This window comes from Lolium perenne, chromosome 7 (genome assembly GCF_019359855.2).
Source record: "Lolium perenne isolate Kyuss_39 chromosome 7, Kyuss_2.0, whole genome shotgun sequence".
Classification (NCBI taxonomy): domain Eukaryota; kingdom Viridiplantae; phylum Streptophyta; class Magnoliopsida; order Poales; family Poaceae; genus Lolium; species Lolium perenne.
This window is the reverse complement of record NC_067250.2, coordinates 115,520,327-115,543,402: the sequence shown is the minus strand read 5'-3', so window position 1 is coordinate 115,543,402 and position 23,076 is coordinate 115,520,327. Positions and strand designations below refer to the sequence as shown.

At 44.2% G+C, this 23,076-nt stretch overlaps 1 protein-coding gene and 1 long non-coding RNA gene across 2 annotated transcripts; both read left to right on the top strand.

Annotated features, from left to right (window-relative positions):
• The first annotated feature begins 2,654 nt into the window (after positions 1 to 2,654).
• LOC127323863 (uncharacterized) lies at positions 2,655 to 5,492 on the top strand. The gene is made up of 3 exons (XR_007866012.2): positions 2,655 to 3,391; positions 4,860 to 4,967; positions 5,049 to 5,492. It is a non-coding gene; the product is annotated as an uncharacterized lncRNA (long non-coding RNA).
• Positions 5,493 to 7,901: 2,409 nt separating this feature from the next.
• Positions 7,902 to 17,106, top strand: LOC127323968 (structural maintenance of chromosomes protein 1). Its single transcript, XM_071823197.1, has 18 exons — positions 7,902 to 8,458; positions 8,533 to 8,769; positions 8,870 to 9,103; positions 9,606 to 9,844; positions 10,286 to 10,552; positions 10,659 to 10,929; positions 11,816 to 11,942; positions 12,495 to 12,602; positions 12,699 to 12,806; positions 12,898 to 13,037; positions 13,143 to 13,232; positions 13,307 to 13,515; positions 13,631 to 13,800; positions 14,327 to 14,436; positions 14,626 to 15,005; positions 15,738 to 15,989; positions 16,421 to 16,648; positions 16,733 to 17,106. Exons 1-18 carry the CDS (start codon positions 7,988 to 7,990, stop codon positions 16,779 to 16,781), a joined length of 3,690 nt encoding a protein of 1,229 aa, XP_071679298.1. The 5' UTR covers positions 7,902 to 7,987; the 3' UTR covers positions 16,782 to 17,106.
• The last annotated feature ends 5,970 nt before the right edge of the window (positions 17,107 to 23,076 follow it).

The following is a 23,076-nucleotide window of genomic DNA, read 5'->3' as shown; positions in this document are numbered from 1 at the left end:
CTCGCACCAAGATCATATAAAGCATTGCAATCAAAGGGAATTTCCCTCCTAATATGGTTTTGTGTGTTTGTTGTCAACATAAAGATCTTTAAACATGTGCTTATGTATCATAGAAGATATATGTGTTAAGCTTGTCACAGTGGCTGGCCCCTAAAAAGTTAAACGAACAAGATGTGCATTGCAGCTTTGTGGTGAAGTGTCTGCAATGCTCAAGAAAATATCAGGGGTTGGCTGGGAATGGTGGTGGAGAAGACCCACACCAAAATAATCATGCAGAGGTTTCCTGTCTGGAGACTCTGGTCATGTACACTGGAGACTTCAGCCTTCCCAGGCCAGAGACTCCGGACAAGTCTCCGGACCGACCAAACTTGAGGAGCCAGCTAGTGTGCCTCATGCACATTATGGGGGTCCGGATTCTAGGCCGGGGACATTTTCAAAGTCTCCGATCTTTGCACTCCGGAGACTCCGGACTTTCAGAATCATGGAGCTGGCCCGTGTGCCTCACTCCCGGCATAGGGGTCCGGGGTCTTGACCATAAACTACACCAGAGACTCAGGACGTTACACCGGAGACTCCGAACCAAAATGTTCTGCAACGGTCACTTTTGGTGTGGGGGTATAAAAGAGACCCTTCTTCTCCAATGAGAGGTTGCGGCCTCCATTGTTCCAAAGCTCAAAACTCCAAGATCTTCCTCCCTAGCCACTCTTGATCTTTTGGGAATCAAGGGAGGAACCCTAGATCTACATTTCCACCAAAGGGATTTGAGTATCCCACTTGTTTGTAGGAGATCCATGTTGTGAAACCCTAGCTTTGTGAGAAGTCGCCCTCAGAGCTTGCTTTGTGTTGTAAAAGCTCCGTGGTTGGTTGTTGGGAGCCTCCAATTGAGTTGTGGATGTGTCCCCAACCTTTGTGGAAAGGTGACGGTTGCGACCTCAAGGCAACCGCTTAGTGGAGCGTGAGCTAGGATTTTGTGGCGTTGCTCACCGGAGAATATGGTGAGGCCTTTGTGGCGTTGGTTGGCCTTCGTGGCACCACAACCCTCCAACGTAGACGTACTTCCCTTTACAAGGAAGGAACTACGGGAATCATACCCTCATTCTCCGCGTGCTCCACCTCGGTTACCTCTACCCTTTTACCACACTTTACTACTTGTATCTTGTATTGTGTATTGCTTGCTTGCATCTTTTCATATAGGTAAATTTATATAGTTGCATATCTAGAGAATTTACTTTTGTATCAAGACTAGATTGGAAAAATAATTAAAATTTGATAAAGCACCTATTAACCCCCTAGGTGACATGCGATCCTTTCAGGTTACCTTAAAGGCCTACACAAGTGAGAGAGCTATTACTTCGTGGGATAGGTTGGGAGAAGAAGGTGATACTACGTGGCGCTGGGAAATCCTTTATGGATCACACTCACCCTCTCAAAGAAGAGAACACGGGAATACATCTTCGTCTACGCTTGTCTCAGTTGTTTCTATCCTAACTCGTTTACTTGTGCTTTTACATTTGTGATAGCTTTTATGCTTGAAGTAGCTTGTATCATCATAAATGTTGTCTCATCTAGATTGCATTAGGCTCATTTCACCGCAAAGTCTAAAATTGCAAAAGAAATATTTATTTTGTAGGACATATTCACTTCCTCTAGGTTACCACCTCAATACTTTCAAAAGATGCATCTACATTAACAGCAACAAACTCTTCTCTTGCCTTGATCGAGCCACTTTTCTTCTCCACATTATTACCTATATAAAAGTTGACCACTTCTGCTTAAACCTCATTCATTTGGGTACTGTTGATGGTACCTTTTTATCTAATCAAATCTTGACACGTCTGTTGTTGGACAAAGGATACCGTATATCCTTGAGCTGAAGTTTTCATCACTATTTTCTTTCACGTGAGAAATCCTGGCCTACTGGTTCCTTTCCGGTTACCTTTTCTGATCCCTTCCGGTTATTTCTCTCTCTCCTCTTTTCGGTTACCTTCAACAATCGGTCTTCCGGTTTAATGGATCACGCGTTAATTGTGCAGTATTTGTTTTTCCTTACTTGGTCAAAGCGGTGGTAGAACCTACACTGATCAATCGGTGGGTTAGGATGGGTTCGCGGTATCTAGAAGTGTCCCGTGCTTCCCTCGGCCACGTTCCAAAAAAAAAGGCTTTTCTCCACTTCTCCACGATCGTCTTCAATACAGCCTATCTGCACTTCCATGTCTGGTCTCCCTCTGAGAATTTCTCCCCTGCCAAGATCCTTCCGCCGCCACCGCATCGAAGTGCCGCTGGAGGAGGCCGACAATGGCGAGGCCGCGCAGAAGAGTAGTTGGAGATTGAGAGGTGCGTCAGCTGCGCAAGTGGAGGCGACTGGGGATTTCCTAGGATTCAGGCACATGAGGGTAACGGCGTTGCTATGGTGGGTTAATAGTGGAGGAGGCTGACGCGACGTGTTACCAGAGAGCTGCAGCGCGAAAATAGATTGGAGCCGGCCAGAATCGCGGCGACGGCGGCAGCATCGGCGGAGGAGGCCGACCTGGTGCATGTTGCCCAGTAGCTGGATGGGATGAGGTTAGGTTCATCTGAGATGCTTCTACATGTCTTTTCCTCTTCTCAATCTTTTCTTATGCGTGTTCAATTCATTCAGTCCATTCGCTCAGAGCTCTCTTCGCCTCCTCTTCAGTTCATCCGTCGGTAAGGATCCTGTAAAATCGGGTGCGTCTGGTGATTCGAGCAACGGCGACCATAAGCAACAAGAAGCAGCAGCGGCGGAGACCAGACAAGCGCGAGGAGCGGCGGTGGGGAGCATACAAGCGAGAGGAGCGGCAGCGGCGACTCGACAAGCCGGGGGAACGGCGGTGACCAGGCAGAGGCAGGAGAAAAAATAGGAAAGGATGGAGAGGTTGGGTTCCGTGGACGCTAGCCACAGTTCTTCTGTGAGCTCTGCGTCCGCAGGGCAGCGCCGGCGTGCCTTAGCCGCGACCTCCGACCTTGAGGAAGAGGAGATCTCAGTGGCGCTGGCCCCCGTCGGCAGAGGATGGAGGAGGTGAAGTGGGGACATAAGAGCCAGACCAACTTCCTCCGCCGATGCGTAGGTACTCTTACCTGGTTGTGTTGTCAGCATCCTTCGCTCTCTCTCTCCCGCGTCATGTTCTTCTCCTCTGTCTCTTTGCAGAAAGGTGGGCGTCCACGAGGTGCTCGAGGTGGCATACTGAAGATGGGAACGTGGACAGGTTTCTCCGCTGCCGCGACTCTGCAGTAGACGTGGACGAGCAAGGTTGCATCGACCTCCTTGGACAGTGCGCAGCACCTCTCCTGCCAGTGCCTCCCTGCCTCTGCCGCGGCCTCTCCCCTGACAGTGCGCTGCTACACCTGCTTCGGGCCTCCTCTGAGAACCATGGTTCGATCCTCACTCTCCAAATTTGTTTGGTTCTGTTCACCATTATAGTATAGATTCACATGGGAAGTCTAGACACACACATTCAGTGGAGAGATCCCCACTCATTTGCCACGGTGATTCTTATCCATCTGCACTTTTCAGTTTATTTATTTTGCAAATGATAATCGGTATGACTGAATAAAATCAAAATGTAATGACTAATTTACGGTGGAGCAGGCATCAGAGAGGAGCAGTTTTGATGGTATAGCTTGGTATAATGCCAAATTTACTCAATATACGTTCGTTTTTTAGAAATATATTTGTGGAATAGTGCAGTTACATGGGTTTGTATGGTACTGACTTACTCCCGACTTGCTTTAATTTGTTGGTGTTCAGTTTAGGCTAAACAGTGTCGTTTCCACTGTCCTATGCTGTCATACAAACGTTTTTTTGGTTCAAGGCTTCCAAGTAAAGCATTTTTTTTTCTCACTGATTCATGATGCAATAATTAGCAGTTCCAGTATAAAAGTAGGCAATTAAAATAGAGGATATCAGATGCAGGTATAGTAGATGCTGCCTTTAGAACTTTTTCTATTTGTTCACCGTATATGGATGGTTGGAGTTCATGTGGCCTTTAAACGGTTAACATTTTCTGATGGATAAGAAAAGCCTTGCGATTGTGCTTGGTTTTTCTCTAATGCACGCTCTGCCCCTCTATGAGGTAAAAGGGGCCACGGTTAAAGGTCAAAGCTTCAGTGTTAAGTTGATATCTCATGCTTCTAGAATTAGTGGAACGGTTAAATTTTTTAAATCAGCAATTTTTTGTCAGTGTGTAAATCTAATGTATTTGTATGCCATGTTATCTGGACTAGATAAGTAGATATGTGGGCTCATACTTTGCAATTTTCAATATATGATTCAGTAAGGCCACATGGAGACCGGACTGAATTGGTTCAGGTTATAAAAATTCCATGGATAAAGGCATACATAAAGAAGTCCTAGAATTAAGATACTGTAATTTATGCCATTGATATCTTCTCTGTGGAAATTGTTTTATGTTAGTTCAGACTAATCTTACATGACATCGTACTAGATTTTTGTTTCTCTATCTTTCCTTATGATGATCAGGTTTCATTTTTCAGTAATGAGTTCCTTCTGGAGTTGAGGCATTTAAAAAAGATGTGCATTGTTGCTCCGAGCTGAGTTTTTTATATGTGTTTTTCGTAGATAACTGAGTACTCAGTTCTGGACATTTGCAACATGAGGATACTCTGATGTATTTTTCATATAGTTATTCATATGTAGTATAGGGAAAAAATGACAGTGGGATGCATACCTACACCTCTATAATCTGAGTGTAGATTATTCAGACATAACATGCACTGACGGGTATAACTAACTGGGATTCCTTATATGTTAGGTAGTATCCTAGCTTTCATATTCGTCCAACATTTTAGTCCAATAAGATGATGATAATGTTTTGATGCAGATTGTGATGCTGGAGAGGCACTTGGATGATCAGCGCGGCACGCTGAAGAAAGCGTTGGGCCCCAATCCTGCCGTAGTCACCCTGTCCAATGAGAACTCCCTACTGAAGGTGACAATTTTATCTTTGTCCATTCATGAACAAATGAATACAAGTTGTATATTCATCAGATGAAACCGATGTTTTTTTCAGCTCACTAATCAAGTGACAGTGGAGGTTTCCACATTGGAGCTGGAGATCAAGCACCTAGAAGGGTACCTACTGCTACTATATATATTATAGAAAAGCAGAGCAAGTACCCACACTGTCATCTTCAGGCATTCACCAGGATCCTTCGACGCCGCAAAAGCCATTAGTGAGCTCACGGTCCGTGCTGGTAAAAAAAAAACACGCTAGGCGAAAGCGACTGAAGAAGTGGTTATGCAATGCTGCATTACATATGCCCTCCCCTTATAAAGAGTGGAGCAGTGATTCAATGATCTGAGTGGCTCGAGCTCTTACCATCAGGTGCACGAGCCATCTCAATGCTTTTATCTTTTCTTCCCTTGCATGATTGCTGGCTTATTTTGATTTGCGATCAATAGTGGAAGATCTGTTTCTGAGTATTCGTGCATGTGATAATATATGGTATATGTTGATATTCGTTATCCCCTCACTTAAGGTATTATCTACTTTACTTTTCCATGTAGAAATTAGTATACACACATGTATTTTAGGTGTCTGCAGATAGTTGGTATATGTCATTTCTTTCCATCGTTGGTATTTTTGTATGGATTCGAACAATTGTGTATTCTTTGTCAGATTAGCAAGACCTCTAACTGCCATAAACAGACGTCTAGCTGAAGCAAAATCTGGGCCAATGCATATATGTCAATCATAACAATGTATAAATAGGAATAGTGAAATGCTACAGAAGTGTCTCTGTCGAGAGCCTCTCTCGAGTTTCAGATTATTTCCAAGATATTCAGAACTGCCTTATTAATGTAGTTTCCAAAAATCATTTTCAAAAGGGGAAGTTAGTTAACAAACCAATGAAGTAAAATAATCAGAATTAAGAAGATGAACTTGATATCATGCCTGTAGCCATCTGTTGCAAGTAAGAATAAAAGAAGGGCGCAATTTTTGACTCATGCTGGGAGTGATAAGTTTGAGCGTCTTGAAAAAAAAAAGTCATGAAGGGTCTCACTGTAAAGAACCATGCACTCATCTACATTCTCAAACAACCGACCACAGTATCGGATACTTTTGGTGACAGGAAAACAAAGAACCTAAGCACATCATGCATGCAGTCTGGGTACTCCTTGATTTTTGTTATCAAAAGCATCCCCATGCTAGATCCAATACCACCAGTCCAGCACCAAGAGAGTAGCATACTTGGAAACCTGACGACACAAGATATTTCAAGTTATCCCTACTTTCTGAAGTCCTAAATCCTCTGTTCTTACTGAATTTTTATTGAAAATAAATGAAAGAAGATCCGACTTTACATGCTCTGGTTGTCTTTGTCAAGACGGGTATCTTATTTGTTCATCTATGGTCTTACACTGTCTGTACTATCTATCACAAGGAAAACTTGCAGTTCTTGGTAAGGTATAGCTTTGCCTGCCGCCTTACAGGGCTCCAACAACAGATATCAAGAGCTATAGAAGGAAACCGAGAATTATAAAAATAAGGAGACGTGAACCTGATGCTGAGAAAAGAAGATTCTGCTGAGAAGAATCTGAGAAAGCTCACGACTGAATCATATATATGGTCTAAGCACAATGTGCTTCTCGATGGAGATTCACTTAACCTGTTTCTTTATATTTCCATTTCCATGGCACGTCTTTGGTGCGATCACGTGCAGAATCTTGCAGATTGCTACAAGTTGATAAAAAGTTTATTTATCTTTCTACCTTTGAATAAGATGCGGCTATTTGGGTGAATAATTTGTGGCTCAAATGGTGATCTCTGATCAGCTGAGCAACAATAGATTCTATTTTCTGAGGAGATGTTTAGAAATCTCAATGATAGTACTGTTATGTGTTCAGTTTGTCTTATGGGCGCAGCAGACTGGCAGTACAAATTCGCGTCTATTGCACAACATATGTGCTAATAAATCTCCTTCTCTCAGACAATAGTGTCCGTCTAATTCAGAAAATAAAGAGGCAGTATCTCCTATAGTTTTCTTCCTCTACTTGAGGCAGATGCAATCTCCACTTTCAGACTTGGACACTCCCAAAATATGACACGGTTTAACAGTACTACTGTTACAGCACAAACATCAACTGAGAAAGCACCAACACCGACGGGCGCGGCGTGCGCCGCGCCTAAAGCTTCCTAGTGTTTCTATTTACAAGCCCATGCAAATTTTGCTGTTAGAACTTTGATTGACACTTCAATTTGAGATATTTTAAAACCGGTTCACCGTGAAGTTTATGACATCTAATCCACCAGATGTACCACGTAGTAGTGATAAAAATCACTTTGAAATTATCAAATTTTCTCTCTGCTTCATGCATAAACTTCCCCAACATCAGGTATTCAAGAACTAGACTGCCCGATCTATTAGTTACACATGCTTCTTCAACCATTTTCCACATGGCCATTTTCTTCCAGATTTCCATGGCACCTTCACCACAAGATATGTTTTATATCTTCACGTGCATTTGAATAAAGGGGACATGATCTATTATTTATAATATGTCGATTCGCCAAGAGTCCAAGACCGAAAAATACCATGCAAACTTTTCCACGCAAAAATCTTTATCTTAGGTGGTAGTTGCACTTCCATAGTTCATCCCAAACCTAGTTAGGTCTCGCCTGAATCAGTCCCATCTCTCCTTGTCTGTTTATTCCCAAACTGAGTTTTTGTTTTGAGTTTTTGCTAGGTTAGTTTTTATTTGCTTTTTTAGGTTTTTGAAATGAAATGAAATAAAAACCCTCTCACATGCTCACATCACGAGGCAGTCGTGAAGCTTGCGTGGCCCATTGAACCGTTGGGCCTGAATCTGAATGCGGGCAGAAAACGGCCCTGGATTGCAGCGAGCGTCGCCCGTCTTCCTCTTCCTCTTCCTCCCCGTGCACTTCGAATGTCCCTTCTCCGACGAAAGAGAAAACCCTAGCTCAGTTCGCTAGGGTAAGGGGAAGACATGGCGGCCGCGGCGGCGACATCCGGCGGGCACGGCAGCCGGGCCGTCGGCGGGCGCATCCATCGGCTGGAGGTGGAGAATTTCAAGTCGTACAAGGGGGCGCAGACAATCGGGCCCTTCTACGATTTCACGGCCATCATCGGCCCCAACGGCGCCGGCAAGTCCAACCTCATGGACGCCATCAGCTTCGTGCTCGGCGTGCGGTCCGCGCACCTCCGTGGCGCCCAGCTCAAGGACCTCATCTACGCCCTCGACGACCGCGACAAGGAGGAGAGGGGCCGCAGGGCCTCCGTCCGCCTCGTCTACAACCTCCCCGGCACCGGCGCCGAGCTCCACTTCACCCGCGCCATCACCGGCGCCGGCGGCAGCGAGTACCGCATCGACGGCCGGGTCGTCACGTGGGACGACTACAACGCCAAGCTCAGATCCCTCGGCATCCTCGTCAAGGCCCGCAACTTCCTCGTTTTCCAGGTACCTCACTAATTCTTCCTCCTCGATTAGCAAGCAATAACTCCGGTGACCTCACACCAGCATTTGCGCTGCAGGGTGACGTCGAATCCATCGCCTCCAAAAATCCCAAGGAGCTCACCGCGCTTCTGGAGCAGATTGCGGCCTCTGACGAGCTCAAGAGGGAGTACGAGGATTTGGAGACGCAGAAAAATACTGCCGAAGAGAAATCTGCACTTGTCTATCAAGAGAAAAGGACCATCGTCATGGAGAGGAAGCAGAAGAAAACGCAGAAGGAAGAGGCAGAGAAGCACCTACGCTTACAGCAGGACCTGGTACATTTCTCGCACATATTGCTTCTGTTCTAAATAATCTCAACTTTTGGCTGCCTACTCTGTCTAGTATTCACATTATAGGCTCCTTGCTCGTTTTCAGAAACTGTTAAAAACAGAGCATCTCTTATGGCAACTCTACACCATTGAAAAAGACATGGAGAAAATAGAAGCTGAACTTGAGGAGGAAAGAGGTTCTCTTCAGCAAGCGCGCGAAGAGAGTCAATCCGCTGAAAATGAACTTGCTGCAAAAAAGAAGGAGCAAAGTGCATTTCTCAAGAAGATTACCATGTGCGAGAAGAATATGGCCAAGAAAAAGCTTGATATTGACAAGAAGGTAACCACCTTATTTCCACTCTTAAACTCCACAAAATCTTCAATCATGGAACTTCTGTTTGTGTTTGTCTCAGGAGCTAACATATTTTCTTCTTGTGTTCTTTTTTCTAACACATGCACATGCACTAGATCTCCCCCAATTTTAGTCATCACCGGACACCCCTATTAGTGTTTCTGCATTGGTGGATAATTGTTGTTTTCCTTAGTTAATATTGATAACCGATCTGCTTTTTAGCTGATCATTTCTTCTTCTTTCAGTTCATGACTTGTATGCTCTTAAACTGCAGATCATTGCATTTGTTTTTAGTTATTTTTGTTTAATCTATAGCTTGCAGTTCAAAATTTCTATCAGAACCCTTAATAGCTGAAACATGCCTTTTTTGTGGTAGCTGAAAGCCTGAAACATGGATTTTCTTCTAAAGATTTAGAGTGAAGTATCAATGTCGTTGAACTTATAAACTGGGCATGTTAATTACATTCTAATTACTATATTTCTTCCTCAGCAACCCGAGCTTCTTAAATTGAAAGAGCAAATATCTCGGCTCAAATCAAAAATCAAAAGCTGCAACAAAGAGATTGACAAAAAGAAGGATGATAACAAGAAACATTTGGAAGAGATGAAAAGGCTGCAGAGTGCTTTGGCTGATGTTACAAGTGCTATCGAGGACTTGAATGAGCAAGGCCAAGATAAAGGAGTGAAACTGCAATTAGCTGACCACCAAGTCCAGGAATATCATAGAATGTGAGTCTGTATTTCTGATCTCCATATGTTCTGTCTAAGGAGAAGGTCATCTCTCCCTCTCATGTTTATGTTCCTAGAAATAAGATATATTTAGGAGTTGAATCAGCTGTGCCACAATGAAAAAAGCTCTCAAAATAGTAGAATGATATGTATCTGGAAAGGAACTTCGAATGCTGTGAATGGAGGAAGTATTTAACAACTGCAGTCTGCAGATAGATACAGATGCAATGAGCCCATACTATATGATTTCGTTTTACAACGTTAGAATGAACCTTTTTTACCTCAGAAAAAGCTGTGAGAATTTTTGAGTAGTTTTTTAGTTAATAATTGATATTTGACAAATGCATAGATTTAAACTTTTTGATCAATGTCTTCCTATTCTTTCGATATTTGTGATTGCATCCCTATGATGGCTCAACTGGACCTTAACTTCTGTTACAGTAAGGAAGATGCAGGAATGAGGACAGCAAAGCTGAGAGATGAGAAGGAAGTATTAGACAAAGAGCTAAATGCTGATATTGAAGCCAAAAAGAATTTAGAGGAGAATATGCAGCAGCTGCATAGCCGTGTTGATGAGATATCATCACAGGAGAGTGAATTGCAGACAAAGCTCAACAAGATTCTTCAATCAATCCCCAAGCATGAAGAAGAGCTCACACATTTACGTGAGGAACATAACAAAATTGCGAAGGAACGCCAGTCTTCAGGGTTAGTCTGCACCAAAGTCCTTTTATCTTGATAGGGTGCTTGATGGAATTATTAAGCATACCAATTTTTGCTCCACTGTAATGTTAGTTTATCAAACTTTATGCAGATCTAAGTATCAAACACTGAAGCAGAGGGTCGATGAGATAGATACGCAATTACGAGAACTCAAAGCTGATAAGAATGAAAGTGAGCGTGATGCTAAATTTTCAGAAACTGCCAAGAGTCTTAAGCGGCTATTTCCTGGAGTCCATGGTCGCATGACTGAACTTTGTCGCCCCTCACAAAAGAAATACAACCTTGCTGTCACAGTTGCGATGGGAAAATTCATGGATGCAGTAGTTGTGGAAGATGAAAGTACAGGAAAGGAATGCATTAAGGTGCTGTTTTCATGATTTTTAGTTAGTTTATTTTTCTGTACTTTTTTATATCTATGCTATCTGTATTAGTAAATCATATCTTTATAAAGAACAATTCAAAGTACATTTGTGTAGAAATACAAAGCACCTCTTAAATGAAATCAATTGGCGAGCATGCCACTTTCTTGCATGGTTATGAAATAGATATGTTCATACTAGTGCAAATATATATTGGTGGAAGCTTCCTAACTTCTCACACGTAGCATTAAAAGAAACTTGGATGGTTTGTAACCGTTCAAATGGACGCTAGGATCACATGGACAGACAGTTGGTGTTTGGATTGCACCTTACATCCATTTGAACTGACAGTTGGCACCACTTCCTAAGGAGTGGGAGAATGATATGTAGCACCCTAAGGATGAAAGCACATGATTGCACCTGGACAGACAGTTGGTGTTTGGATTGCACCTTACATCCATTTGAACTGACAGTTGGCACCACTTCCTAAGGAGTGGGAGAATGATATGTAGCACCCTAAGGATGAAAGCACATGATGTATCTCATTGCAAGACTTGTCTTTGGCAAACTTCAGTCACAAAAAGAAAACGTGGCTAACTGAAGTTCCTTATCCACTGTCTGAGTGTGCCACACTTTCTTAGCTACCTTGCCCACTTGTATTTTGACACAGTTGTAGCAACAATTCAGTCACAAAAAGTAAACGTGGCCATCTGAATTTTGCGACAGTGTTTCTGGCAAAACAAGAATATCAACCAAATAGCAATAGCCCAGCAACCACATTTTGCATCTTTGTTTGGTAAATAATATAATTTTGTGTTTTAAGTTGGCTCTCTAGTTCTCGTACCATCTCCCAGAATGTGTGGGCACTTATATGTCTCATGTGTTACAGTATTTGAAGGAACAACGTCTTCCTCCTCAAACATTTATTCCACTACAATCAGTCCGTGTGAAGCCAATAATCGAGAGGTTGCGTACCCTTGGGGGATCTGCACAGCTGATCTTTGATGTAATACAATATCCTTTTTCTGTGTCTTACTGATGTTTACTGCTTGCTCCCTTTATTTTCTTTTCATTTTTATTCTTTCAAGCGATTAAATCAATAATGTACTTGTTGATTTTATATGCCTCAATGAATAAAATTGTTTTTGCATTTTTACTTGCTGTACAGATTTGTAATGTATTATTCCATGGTGTGAGAAGAGTTGTTGACATTTTGATCATCTCGCATGATAGCTTCCATCAAGTCTGTTATCTATCTGTCTTTGCCACATGTGGATATGCATTTTTTTACAAAGATACCGGTTCTGTTTCCCCTCAGAAAACTGTAAAGGCACTTCCACTTAGTTACTTTTAGACTCACAGTATTGTTCTTCAATATTTTTGTGCACACCTGCCTGCTCACTTGTGGTTTTGCTAGATAGAATTAGTTGGTATAGACAGTCTTCTTCTTTGTTTGTCAGTTGTGTATGAGATACACTTAAATTAATTTGCATTGTCAAATGTGGAAAAAACGTTTGTGCCAATCTTTTTCCATTTTTGCTTATCATTTGTGTCTTAACATTATACATTTGATCGAGCTTTGGAGAAAGCAGTTCTGTATGCTGTTGGGAATACACTTGTCTGTGATAAACTTGATGAAGCTAAAACTCTAAGTTGGAGCGGTGAAAGGTACAAGGGTAAGTGCACGTACTTATGCTTCTGCGTGTTCTGAAATGTCATCTTCTTGGTTGGTTATTTTTATGCTTACTTTGCTCTCATGTCTATTTATTTAGTTGTCACCGTCGATGGGATTCTTTTGACTAAATCTGGCACAATGACTGGTGGAGTAAGTGGTGGAATGGAAGCTAGATCAAATAAATGGGAGGACAGTAGAATTGAATGTCAGTATGATTCTTTTTACAATATTACCAGTAGACATGCAAATCATTTTGCAATTTGCCTTACTGGATCTTCATGCAATTTGTGCTGTAGCTTTGAAGAAGAAGAAAAATCAGCTAGAGTCTGAAATGGCAGAACTTGGTTCACCCAGAGAGTTGCAGCGAAAGGAGCTTGCAATATCTGAGAAAATAACTGGGCTCGAGAAAAAGTTACATTACTCGAATGTCGAACAGGTTGATAGATGGTTTTGACTTCGAGTCAAATACCCTAACCCTACTGTAAACCCTCCTAAAACACCGCTATTTCCTGTCTGTTTCTTATGTATTTCTTGTGTGCAGAAAAACCTCAAGGATAAGCTAAACAAATTGGCGTCTGAGAAGCGTAATATTGAGAAAGAAATCGATCATCTGGAGCCAGGAAAAGAAGAGGTATTATGTTAATCTGTTCACCTGTCAGGTTCCGTGTGTTACTTATGCATCAGTCACTAATATAATTTTCTTAGTTGGAGATCCGTCTTACTAAAAACGAACGGGAATTAAAAAAGCGGGAGAAAAAAATAAATGAGATTGTGGACAAGATTTACAAAGATTTTAGCACGTCAGTTGGTGTGAAGAACATCCGTGAATATGAAGAAAAGCAACTGAAAGATGCTCAAGCACTGCAGGAGAGGAAGCTAAGTCTGAGTAATCAATTGTCAAAATTGAAATATCAGTAAGTAATCGCTCATTTATTGGCATTCTGTGAATCAGCTGGCTAAGTCTACATTTCACTTTTGCGGACATACCTTATAGTGTGTTTGGAGCGTAAACAACATTTTGTTCTGCAGGCTGCAATATGAACAAAAGAAAGACATGCAAGCACCGATTGCGAAGTTAAAGGATACAATTGATTCCCTAGAGAAGGAACTGAAGGCCTTACAGGAGAGAGAATCTAGTGCTAAGGCTGTCACTGAACAGATCTCAAATCAGATGGAAGAGCTGAAAGCTGAGGCTGAAGGTACATGTTCGAAGCATGTTGACTGTTTTCCTGTAGTCCTTCGTAACTTAGGGTAGCAAGTAGGCAATTCTTGTTTAGAGATGCAACTGGGCTGATCCACAACCCATTTCATTTGAATTGTCCATTGCTACTTAATGCAAGCAATGAGGCACAACAACTTGGTAGGTCGGCTCAATCCGGCAAACTTGCTTTGTGTGTTAAGATTCATTTATAAGGTTCTATTGGTTTTTACTGATTAGTGTTTCAAATTTAAACTGAGCTTTTCCCATGAATTTTTTTTAAACTGAGCGCTTCCCATGAAAATCTTGCATTTATCTAGTAGCGTTCTTATGAACATAGTATTCTTATAAATTTATACTGAGCTCTTGTGAATTTTGACCTGAGCTCGTCCGAACATAGCAATCTTGTGAGTGTTAGTCTCGGCTCCCATAACGAACATCAGTTTGTCCAGAGTTTTAAATACAATAATACATACTGTTCATTTTCTGTTCACGTTTGTACTGATTTGTGAAACTCCTTAATACAGACTGGAAGTTGAAGTCAGATGAATGTGAGACAGCTATTGATGAACTAAAGAAGCAGAATGATAGTCTTGCTGCTGCATTGGCAAAGCTGGATCGTCAGCTGAAGTTAAAGGTAGTTTTCTCTGCAGTAGAACCACTCAATGAATACCCATTGGACACTTCTAATATTTTTTATGGCTGAACTTTGTTAAACGACTGGTTGCTTCGTTGTGTTTGTGTGTAGATGAGCTTTTATTGATTGATAGCGATTCGACACTTGCTTAAGTCTGCTACTGTAATGAAATGATACTTGTTCTTTTAGGAGGGTCAACTAGTGCAACTTAGATCACGCCAGAAGGAGATTCATGAGAAGTGTGATCTGGAGCAGTTGAAGCTTCCTACAGTTAATGATCCAATGGATACCGGATCATCCTCACAAGAACTTGTCCTTGATTACAGCCAGCTTAGTGAAACCTACCTGCAAGATATGCGGTTGTCTGAACGTGACAAACTTGAGGCAGATTTCAATAAAAAAATTGGTACACTAGTGGCTGAGATTGAGCGCACTGCCCCAAACTTGAAAGCACTGGACCAATATGAAGTACTTCAAACGAAGGAAAAGGAGGTCACGGAAAAGTTTGAAGCGGCCAGAAAAGAAGAGCGAGAGGTAGCTGACAAGTATAACGCTGTGAAGCAAAGAAGGTATTGCCACTTATTTTTCTCTATAGTCTATATGATATCATTGATATGATACTTCTACTTGTTCCCCTTTTGGAATACAAACAGACAAGCTGATCAGCTGTGGAAGCTGGTGACTTAGGTTTAAGTTTCCCTTGGATAATTGGCATGTAGGACTAGTGAAGCACTTGCATGCTGCTATTCTAATGGTGTATAATTTGCAATCTATTGATTTGTTGATATAATCATGGTGGCAAGCTAGGTGAATGCTTAATATTTATGCCGTTCAGGTGGTGATTTGTCTCCACGTTATGCTTACATTGTTATGGAATACATCGTGCAGTTACTCATTTTTTTGGTAATATTGCTCCAAAACCATACCATCACATAATGTAACTGTACTCACAATATAACCTTCAATACACTCAAAGTTATATGTAATCAAAATACATGACCTCTGTTCTAATTTTTTTTTCTATGTGCAAGTCTGCATTTTTTTGGACCAAAACCCACAGTTTATTAGTAATCATCATGTTAATATTCAGTCTGTTTGGGAAGACTCCCATCTACAAGATGTTGCTCATATGCTTGCTGCTGAAAACATGATGATAATATTATTTGAAAAAGTATGCTGCATTCTTGTTAATCATATAAAGTTTCATGTGTCTTTTAGATTTTATGGCCACATATAGCCTACCAGGATATATTTTTGCCTCTGACAAGTGTGATTCACATCTCATTGTTCTTATTGCCAAGGTATGAGCTGTTCATGGAAGCCTTTGATCACATATCTAAAGGCATAGACAAAATTTATAAGCAGTTAACAAAAAGTCACACACATCCACTTGGAGGAACAGCGTATCTAAATCTAGAAAACGAAGATGAGCCATTTCTACATGGTATCAAGTACACAGCTATGCCACCTACGAAACGCTTTAGAGACATGGAACAGTTATCTGGTGGAGAGAAGACTGTTGCAGCTCTGGCATTGCTTTTTGCTATTCACAGGTAAAATGTTTCTGGTAAACCTGGCACTTTATTTCCTTTATCATGCTCCCCATGATCGAAAAAACTGTCTGGTTCATTAGCTAGTGACATCAATAGTTGGGAAATGACTCAACTATTTACGGACATTATTATCGTGCTTAGTGGTCACACGTTCTTTCCAGGTGTTAACTTGCTTCTAGTATATCTTAGTGTTTTCGTGCCCCATGATTTTCGAGTTGGTCCGATTATCAGTGTTCTATAGTATATGGAATCTAAATTTTATTGGCCTTCAACTGCAGTTTGGTAGGGTGAAGTGCTCTTTGTGAATGCTTACCTATATGTTGTGGTGCGTGTGTGTCACACGCTGGTCTTTTGTGGACATTTATTAAGACATCAGTTACTTTGCCTTCTGTCCAAACCAAATTTCTTAAATTTGTGTTGCAACTGCGCAGTTTCAGGCCTTCACCATTCTTCATATTGGATGAAGTCGATGCAGCTCTGGATAATTTAAATGTCGCCAAGGTTGCTGGGTTTATCCGATCAAAGTCATGCGCACGTACTGGTGAAGAACAAGATGGTGACGGAGGATGTGGGTTTCAGAGTATTGTCATATCGCTGAAGGATAGCTTCTATGACAAAGCTGAAGCACTGGTTGGTGTTTACAGGGACTCTGAACGAAGGTAAAAGTGCACGTTTATTACTTTTTTCTTCTTCTCATATTCTGCATGCAGGCTGACCCTTGAAACCGTCAAATCATTCTGCAGTTGTTCTAGAACCCTCACCTTCGACCTTACCAAGTACAAAGAAGCATGAAGTCCACTTCGGTTGGAGTCTTCCTAGTTGTTAATCTGTGATAGTAACAGTCCTTAGCTGATCCTGTATTTTAACTTGTGCATATAAGAAAGAGATCAGTAGCACGTAGTTTTATTGTACAAACCGCACCTGATTACGGTATCAGTTACAAGTGTGTATTTGTGTGCTTGTGTTTTGTTTTTGCAAGAGTTACTTGGGCATGTACCATCATCATCAGCATATGGGAACTAGTGTGTTTGCCACCTCAACTATGGTGATTAATTTGCTAGGAGACGTATTTCCCAAGGCTTTAAATTATAACCACATTTTGTGATTTTGTTTCAAACTTAGAATTATGGTTGTGGATTATCCTTTCAGCTGAAAAGTGGCATTTCCATCCATAGCGAGAGCCCCTGTGCTTGGCCAATTTTTAGGCGACACTAAAACTGTAGTAGGACTATACGATGGTATGGTTACAGCGAAGTATCACGAGAATTATTTCAGTCACCTGTACGACCGCCCTCACTCTTTTAACTTTCCCAGCTCACAGCTTCGACCACCGATTTCATCACTCTTAAGCTTTAAGTTGTTCGGCAAAACATCAACGCTGATCAACTATTTGTCCCATTCTAAACCAGGTGGGAAAGCATTTGGGCTTACAATAGTTCGGTTGCAGTTGGAAGACAATGATGGCCCATGAACAAATTGTTGCCACTACCTCAGGCCGACACTACCCCAAACAAAGGTGAGGCATCATCCAGTGTTATGCTCTTTCAGTTGTAAAGCCATGGTTGTTCAATTAATCCCTACAAATTACGTGTAGCCTCGATTTGGCTGCTAGACTATTGTTGACTAGTACAGTATGTGTTTATAATTAATTTGCAGGATCAGGCTGTACTGGAACAAGTTCCATCTACTGAATCAGTTTGAAAACAAGATTCTTAGTCTTGTGATGCTGCAGATTTGTTCAAAATCGATCCCTGATTAAGCAGCGGCTACATGGTTGGTTAAATCCACCCACCGTTTGGCTAAGTCGACGAGTTTCTAAATTAGAACCTTGATCTTAGGTCTTCAAACCGGTCTGGCAGACAGCTATCCATGTCTTGTTTACAACATCCAGATTTGCTGCATCATAGTGTTCAACCTGATCTGACAGACAGCTGTCTAAGTCTTGTTTAACAATATCCAGATTCGCTGTATCATATTCAGATCTATCTGAGAGCAAATTAATTCAAAATAAACAGATGTATAAGTTCTGGGTACTTGACAAAGGCAAGATGAAGGCTTATGGCAAGACAATAGAAAATATGGCTCTTCACTGGACTGATGAAAATGAACTTGTTGGACGCCAGGATGAAGGGAATGACCTTGGCCAGTATTTTAAAAATTCTAGTGTGACTGCCGTGTTGGGAAATCATATATCGTCAGGTCTGTTGTGAAGTGAATATGTGGATTGCCTAGCCCTTTCCATCAGTTCGGACTTTTGGTTCAAGTGGCTAGTGCATGAAGCTTAACATGGTATCAGAGCCCCAGGTCTCGAGTTCAAATCCTGGTTTTCGCAATTAAGCCTAAAAATTGCTGTTGCCCCCCTCTTTAGCCACCGCTGTTTCGGTGTGCTCTTCTTCTTTCACGTGTTGACTTTCTCTTCTCCCGTCACACGCGAGTGTGTATATGTGGATTGCCTAACCCTTTCCATCAGTTCGGACTTTTGGTTCAAGTGGCTAGTGCATGAAGCTTAACAAGGTCCATCTACTATGGCCGAATGCTTGGTTTAAGCGGTGACTATTGGTCCGTAATGGATTGTCTGCTGACAACATGACTATCGACACTACAAAGTGCAGCTGAGTTCATGTGCCCTACCGTTCAATCTGACGGACTTGTGTTGGCAGTTCTTGATCTGCATTCAGATGACCTACAAGCCAAGAAATCTGCAGTAATTGGTACGATGGAAGGCCAATACCCAAAGGATGCCGTAGACTTGGAGATGGCTTTGATGCTCATTGTGAACGATGATTTTCGGAGGCTGAGGCGGGGATCGCAATTCAGGCGTGTGACCATCAACGGAATAGAGCCGATGGCCATGCTCGAATCATGCGGGATTATTTCAGCTCCGAAGCAATACCGACAAGCAATTCCGGCGGCGGTTTCGGATAGGTTCCTATTCCTTCTTTAGTATGTCGTGACCCCAATAGGTTATCTCACTATTTGGCTGTTGATCATACTGCATTTAGTCCTAGCAAGTATAGTTTCACAAGATTTGGGATAGATAAACAAACAAAAGTAGAAATTCAATGTTGAACAACAGTACATAAGCAGCTTAGTAGCAATCATCCACTTACAACGTACAAATATGGAGCTTTTTTCACGGTGTCCTATAGCTAGCTTAAAGAAACAGTCGTATGTGCTCTAGCCTCTAACAGACGATTAGCACATAATCTGGCCAACACTCCCCCAAAAGTACATGCAATTGGCGACTGGGTCAATGTTGTAGCTATAAAGCGGGCGATACGGCATAAAGCCGCCACGGTACGGGGCCGCCTCCGCTTTGCGACGTTTGACTGCCGCTGCTTTCGCTCGTTTCGCGCCGACGACGGTCGACGCTGCGGCCGCGCTCTTGTTTCCCGCCGTCGCTTGTTCAGTCGTGGCGGCCGGCGCCGGTGTTGGTTCCGACTTCTTGGCGGCGCTCTGGTTTCCCGCCGTAGCTTGATCAGTCGCGGCGACCGGCGCCGGCTCCGGCTTCTTGGCGGCGCTCTGGTTTCCCGCCGTCGCTTGATCAGTCGCAGCGACCGGCGCCGGTTCCGGCTTCTTGGCGGCGCTCTGGTTTCCCGCCGTCGCTTGATCAGTCGCAGCGACCGGCGCCGGTTCCGGCTTCTTGGCGGCACGCTGGTTTCCCGCCGTCGCTTGATCAGTCGTGGCGACCGGCGCCGGCGCCGGTGCTGGTGCTGGTTCCGACTTCTTCGCGGCCCTCTTCTTGCCGGACTTGCACCCGCCGAAGCTCACGCAGGACAAAGGGTTGATGGCGTAACCCATACGTGATCGATCGCTGGATCACGCAGTATGTCTTGGAAGCCAATTAGCAGTGAGGGAATCGCCTGCTATTTGTGAATGTCGTCAGGGCTACCGCGCGCGTCCCCGCATTTATAAGGTCGGCCCTTGTTCTCTTGTTCGAGTCGGCCGCGGGCTCACGTATCCGTGTACGACTCGGAATCTGCTCTAGGACATGGGTCCGGTGTGCGTGCGTCTACCACTACGGGAGAGACGCCGTGGGCCGACGGCCCCGCACCGTCGGCACAGGTAAGTCCACCGTCGGCACCGTCTCTGCCGACGGTGACCGTCGGCGTACCGTCGTCGGCACAGATGGCGTCGGGGTTCGCGCGGGCACCGTCGGCGTAGCAGGATACCGTCGGCACAGGCGTACGCCGACGGCTGGACGGTGGCCGTCGGCCTGACCATCGTCGGCACACCCAGCTCGCCGTCATGCCGGCTGCCGTCAACGTGCCCACCTGTGCCGACGGTTTCACCGTCGGCACAGTTTCACCTTTTTTTTTCCAGAACCGGCGGGAAAACGTGGCGATTTGAACTGGAAAAAAAACGCGCGCTGAGCCAGCTGTGCCGACGGTGTCACCGTCGGCACAGACCCTGCCATTTGGCACAGCTATGGGCCTGTGCCGACGGTGACACCGTCGGCACAGCCGGCCCAGTTTTTTTTCAGATTTTTGCCATTTTGGCTCAATTTGCTCAGAAAATCGCACAAAATGCACATATTATAACATTGAATATCCAGTAACATATATAGCACCATATAGCCCACAGATATCACCGTATAGCACCAAATCTCACAAATATAGCATCAAATCTCACAAATAGCACAAATATAGCATACAAGACCATGGTACATACACGGGATCCACTACAAAGATGGAGCGTGTCATCATGTGCTAGTACAATGTAGAAACTATGGTGGTGCACCACCCGGCGGACCAGTACTGATCTAGCTCCATTTCCGGGTGAAGCGAGGCCGCACTACTTCGACGGTGCTCGGGGAGGTAGAACCACGACGAGAGCCACCGGAAGCAGAACCATGTCGAGGTTCGGCAGAAGCACCAGGAGAATGGCGACCGGGGTGCATCGGCGTACCACAAGGAGTGTCGTTCCCGGATTCTCCCAATCCCTACATGTTGGAGGGAGTTAGCAACTTAGCCATGTCACACCAAGTTAGCAACTTAGCCAAGTTAGCAACTTACCGGGGTCAACTGACGCTGACGCTCGTACATGCAATAGAACTCCTCCTTGGACGGAACACCGCGTCGGCCCCGGATGAGGTGGCTCTGGGAGTGGTTCCTCTCGCACTCCAGTCATCATGAACCGAGTGAAACTCTGCAAGAAACGGGAGAGATAGCTCGTATTCAAACATGGGGACTTATGATGTTTTGCAACCATAGAGATTGAAACTTACCGCCATCTGGTTGCTCGTCCACTTTGGACATAGGCATCTTTCACAAGGTCATGCTCCTTAATCTTCTCGAGATACTCCTCGTAAGCCTACGCATAGGCCTCCTCGAAAGCTGAATCTACAATTTCGTAAATAATGCGTCTCATCAACATAGCCATTCGGGAACAAGAGTCAAAACAGAGGATGAAAGTGTGGATGACTTACATCTACCTCTACCCGAGAACGGCATGTAGTCCGCGAGGAGGTAGCGTAGGCTGCCGGAGGGAGGGTAGCCTTGATCTGCGTGAAGTTCCTCCGAGGCTTGAAACCCCCAACAAGGCGGCGGGACGTCCATGCGGCTGGCCGGACCCCGCCAGCATCATCGCCACCTCGTCGACCGGCTCGGTCATAGGGTCCTCCACCTCTGGATGGAGCTTGGCGTACTCCTCGCAGTATCTTTCCTTGTTCTCTTTGGCCTTGCCGTAGTACATCTCAGGCGCGTGCCGAGGCTCGTTCGGACGGGGCGTCACCAGCTTCATGTGCGTCCACGCTTCCATCTCACCAAGTTCCCTCCCGAGCTTCTTCCCCTGCATCACAAAACAAATGTTATGCATATCATCGAAAATCAAAAAAATGCAGCTTGTTCCATTTTTATATGTACCAGACGCTCCCGATAGCGATCGGTGCCGCTGCTCCCGCATGTGTGTTCCCCGATTCCCACGGTTGGCCTTGTTCCGGTCGCTCACGGCCTTGAAATCGGGGTTTTCGCCGACCCAATTCTTGACCAACTCCATGAAGGCGGCCCTCTTATTATTATCAGCCCAATGTGGTACAACCTGCAAAATCAAAACTCATTTGAAGAACAACCAATATAGTTGCAAGTTAGCCGCAGTACATAGAATCGCATGGACAATTACTTACCGACATGAAGTCCTCTATCGTCATAGCCGGGGCGAGTCCCTGCACAATCTCAGACTTTGTGTACCTTACGCCCTGCTCAGCATAGAAGTGGCCGATGCACGTGATCCTCTGGTTGTACCACTGCTGCCGTGTCAACTTCCGACACATGTTACGGAGCACCACGTCCGCCCTCTCCTTATGCTCAGTCGCCACCCTATAATTGCGCTGCAATCAAGCATAACAGAAAGTGTGAGAGGCATGAGTTATCACGGTGGGGTTATCAACTACATATGAACGAAACCCAAAGAGTATGCATTACGTACCCAAAACTTCTTGATCACGGCGTCGGCGGCGGAAGTAAAGCCAGGGTAAGGCGCTATCTCAAAGTCTTCCCAAGTGTAGGCTAGCTTGGACTCGCCCCGAAGGACCGGAGTGTACATCCCCGGCCAGTACTTCCTAATAGCAGCTCCAATCAGACTCCCTGGCACGCGGACATTCTTCCCCGTGTATGTGAAATTCCTGCACAATTATCAAACATTAGAAAATGCTAAGTGTCATAAAGAAAATGAAATCACCTTACTACTTACTCTATCTTTCCTGGGACAAGGAGCCACTTCTCATCCTCCGTAGCGGGTTCCTTACTCTCATCGGGAACGTGCGCTTCCCCACGAATCCGCAACTTCTTCGGAGCCATCTCCGTCGAAGCCTCCTCGTCCCTAGACTCCTCCTCCTCCTCCCTAGTGTCCTCCTCCTCGTCCATAGACTGTGAAGCCACTGAGCCAGAAGCAGAGGGAATGTCAGCTAGAAGGAGCTGTGCATCCCCCCTCGTCCTCCAGCTCGTCCTCCCCCTCGTCCTCCAGCTCGTCCTCCAGCTCGTCCTCCCCCTCGTCCTCCCCGTCCTCCGTCTGCGTCTTCGTAACGCCGGGTGGGAACAATGGGTCTTCCACTCCGTCTGGAAGCACCCGGCCCTGGCTTCCGCTGATG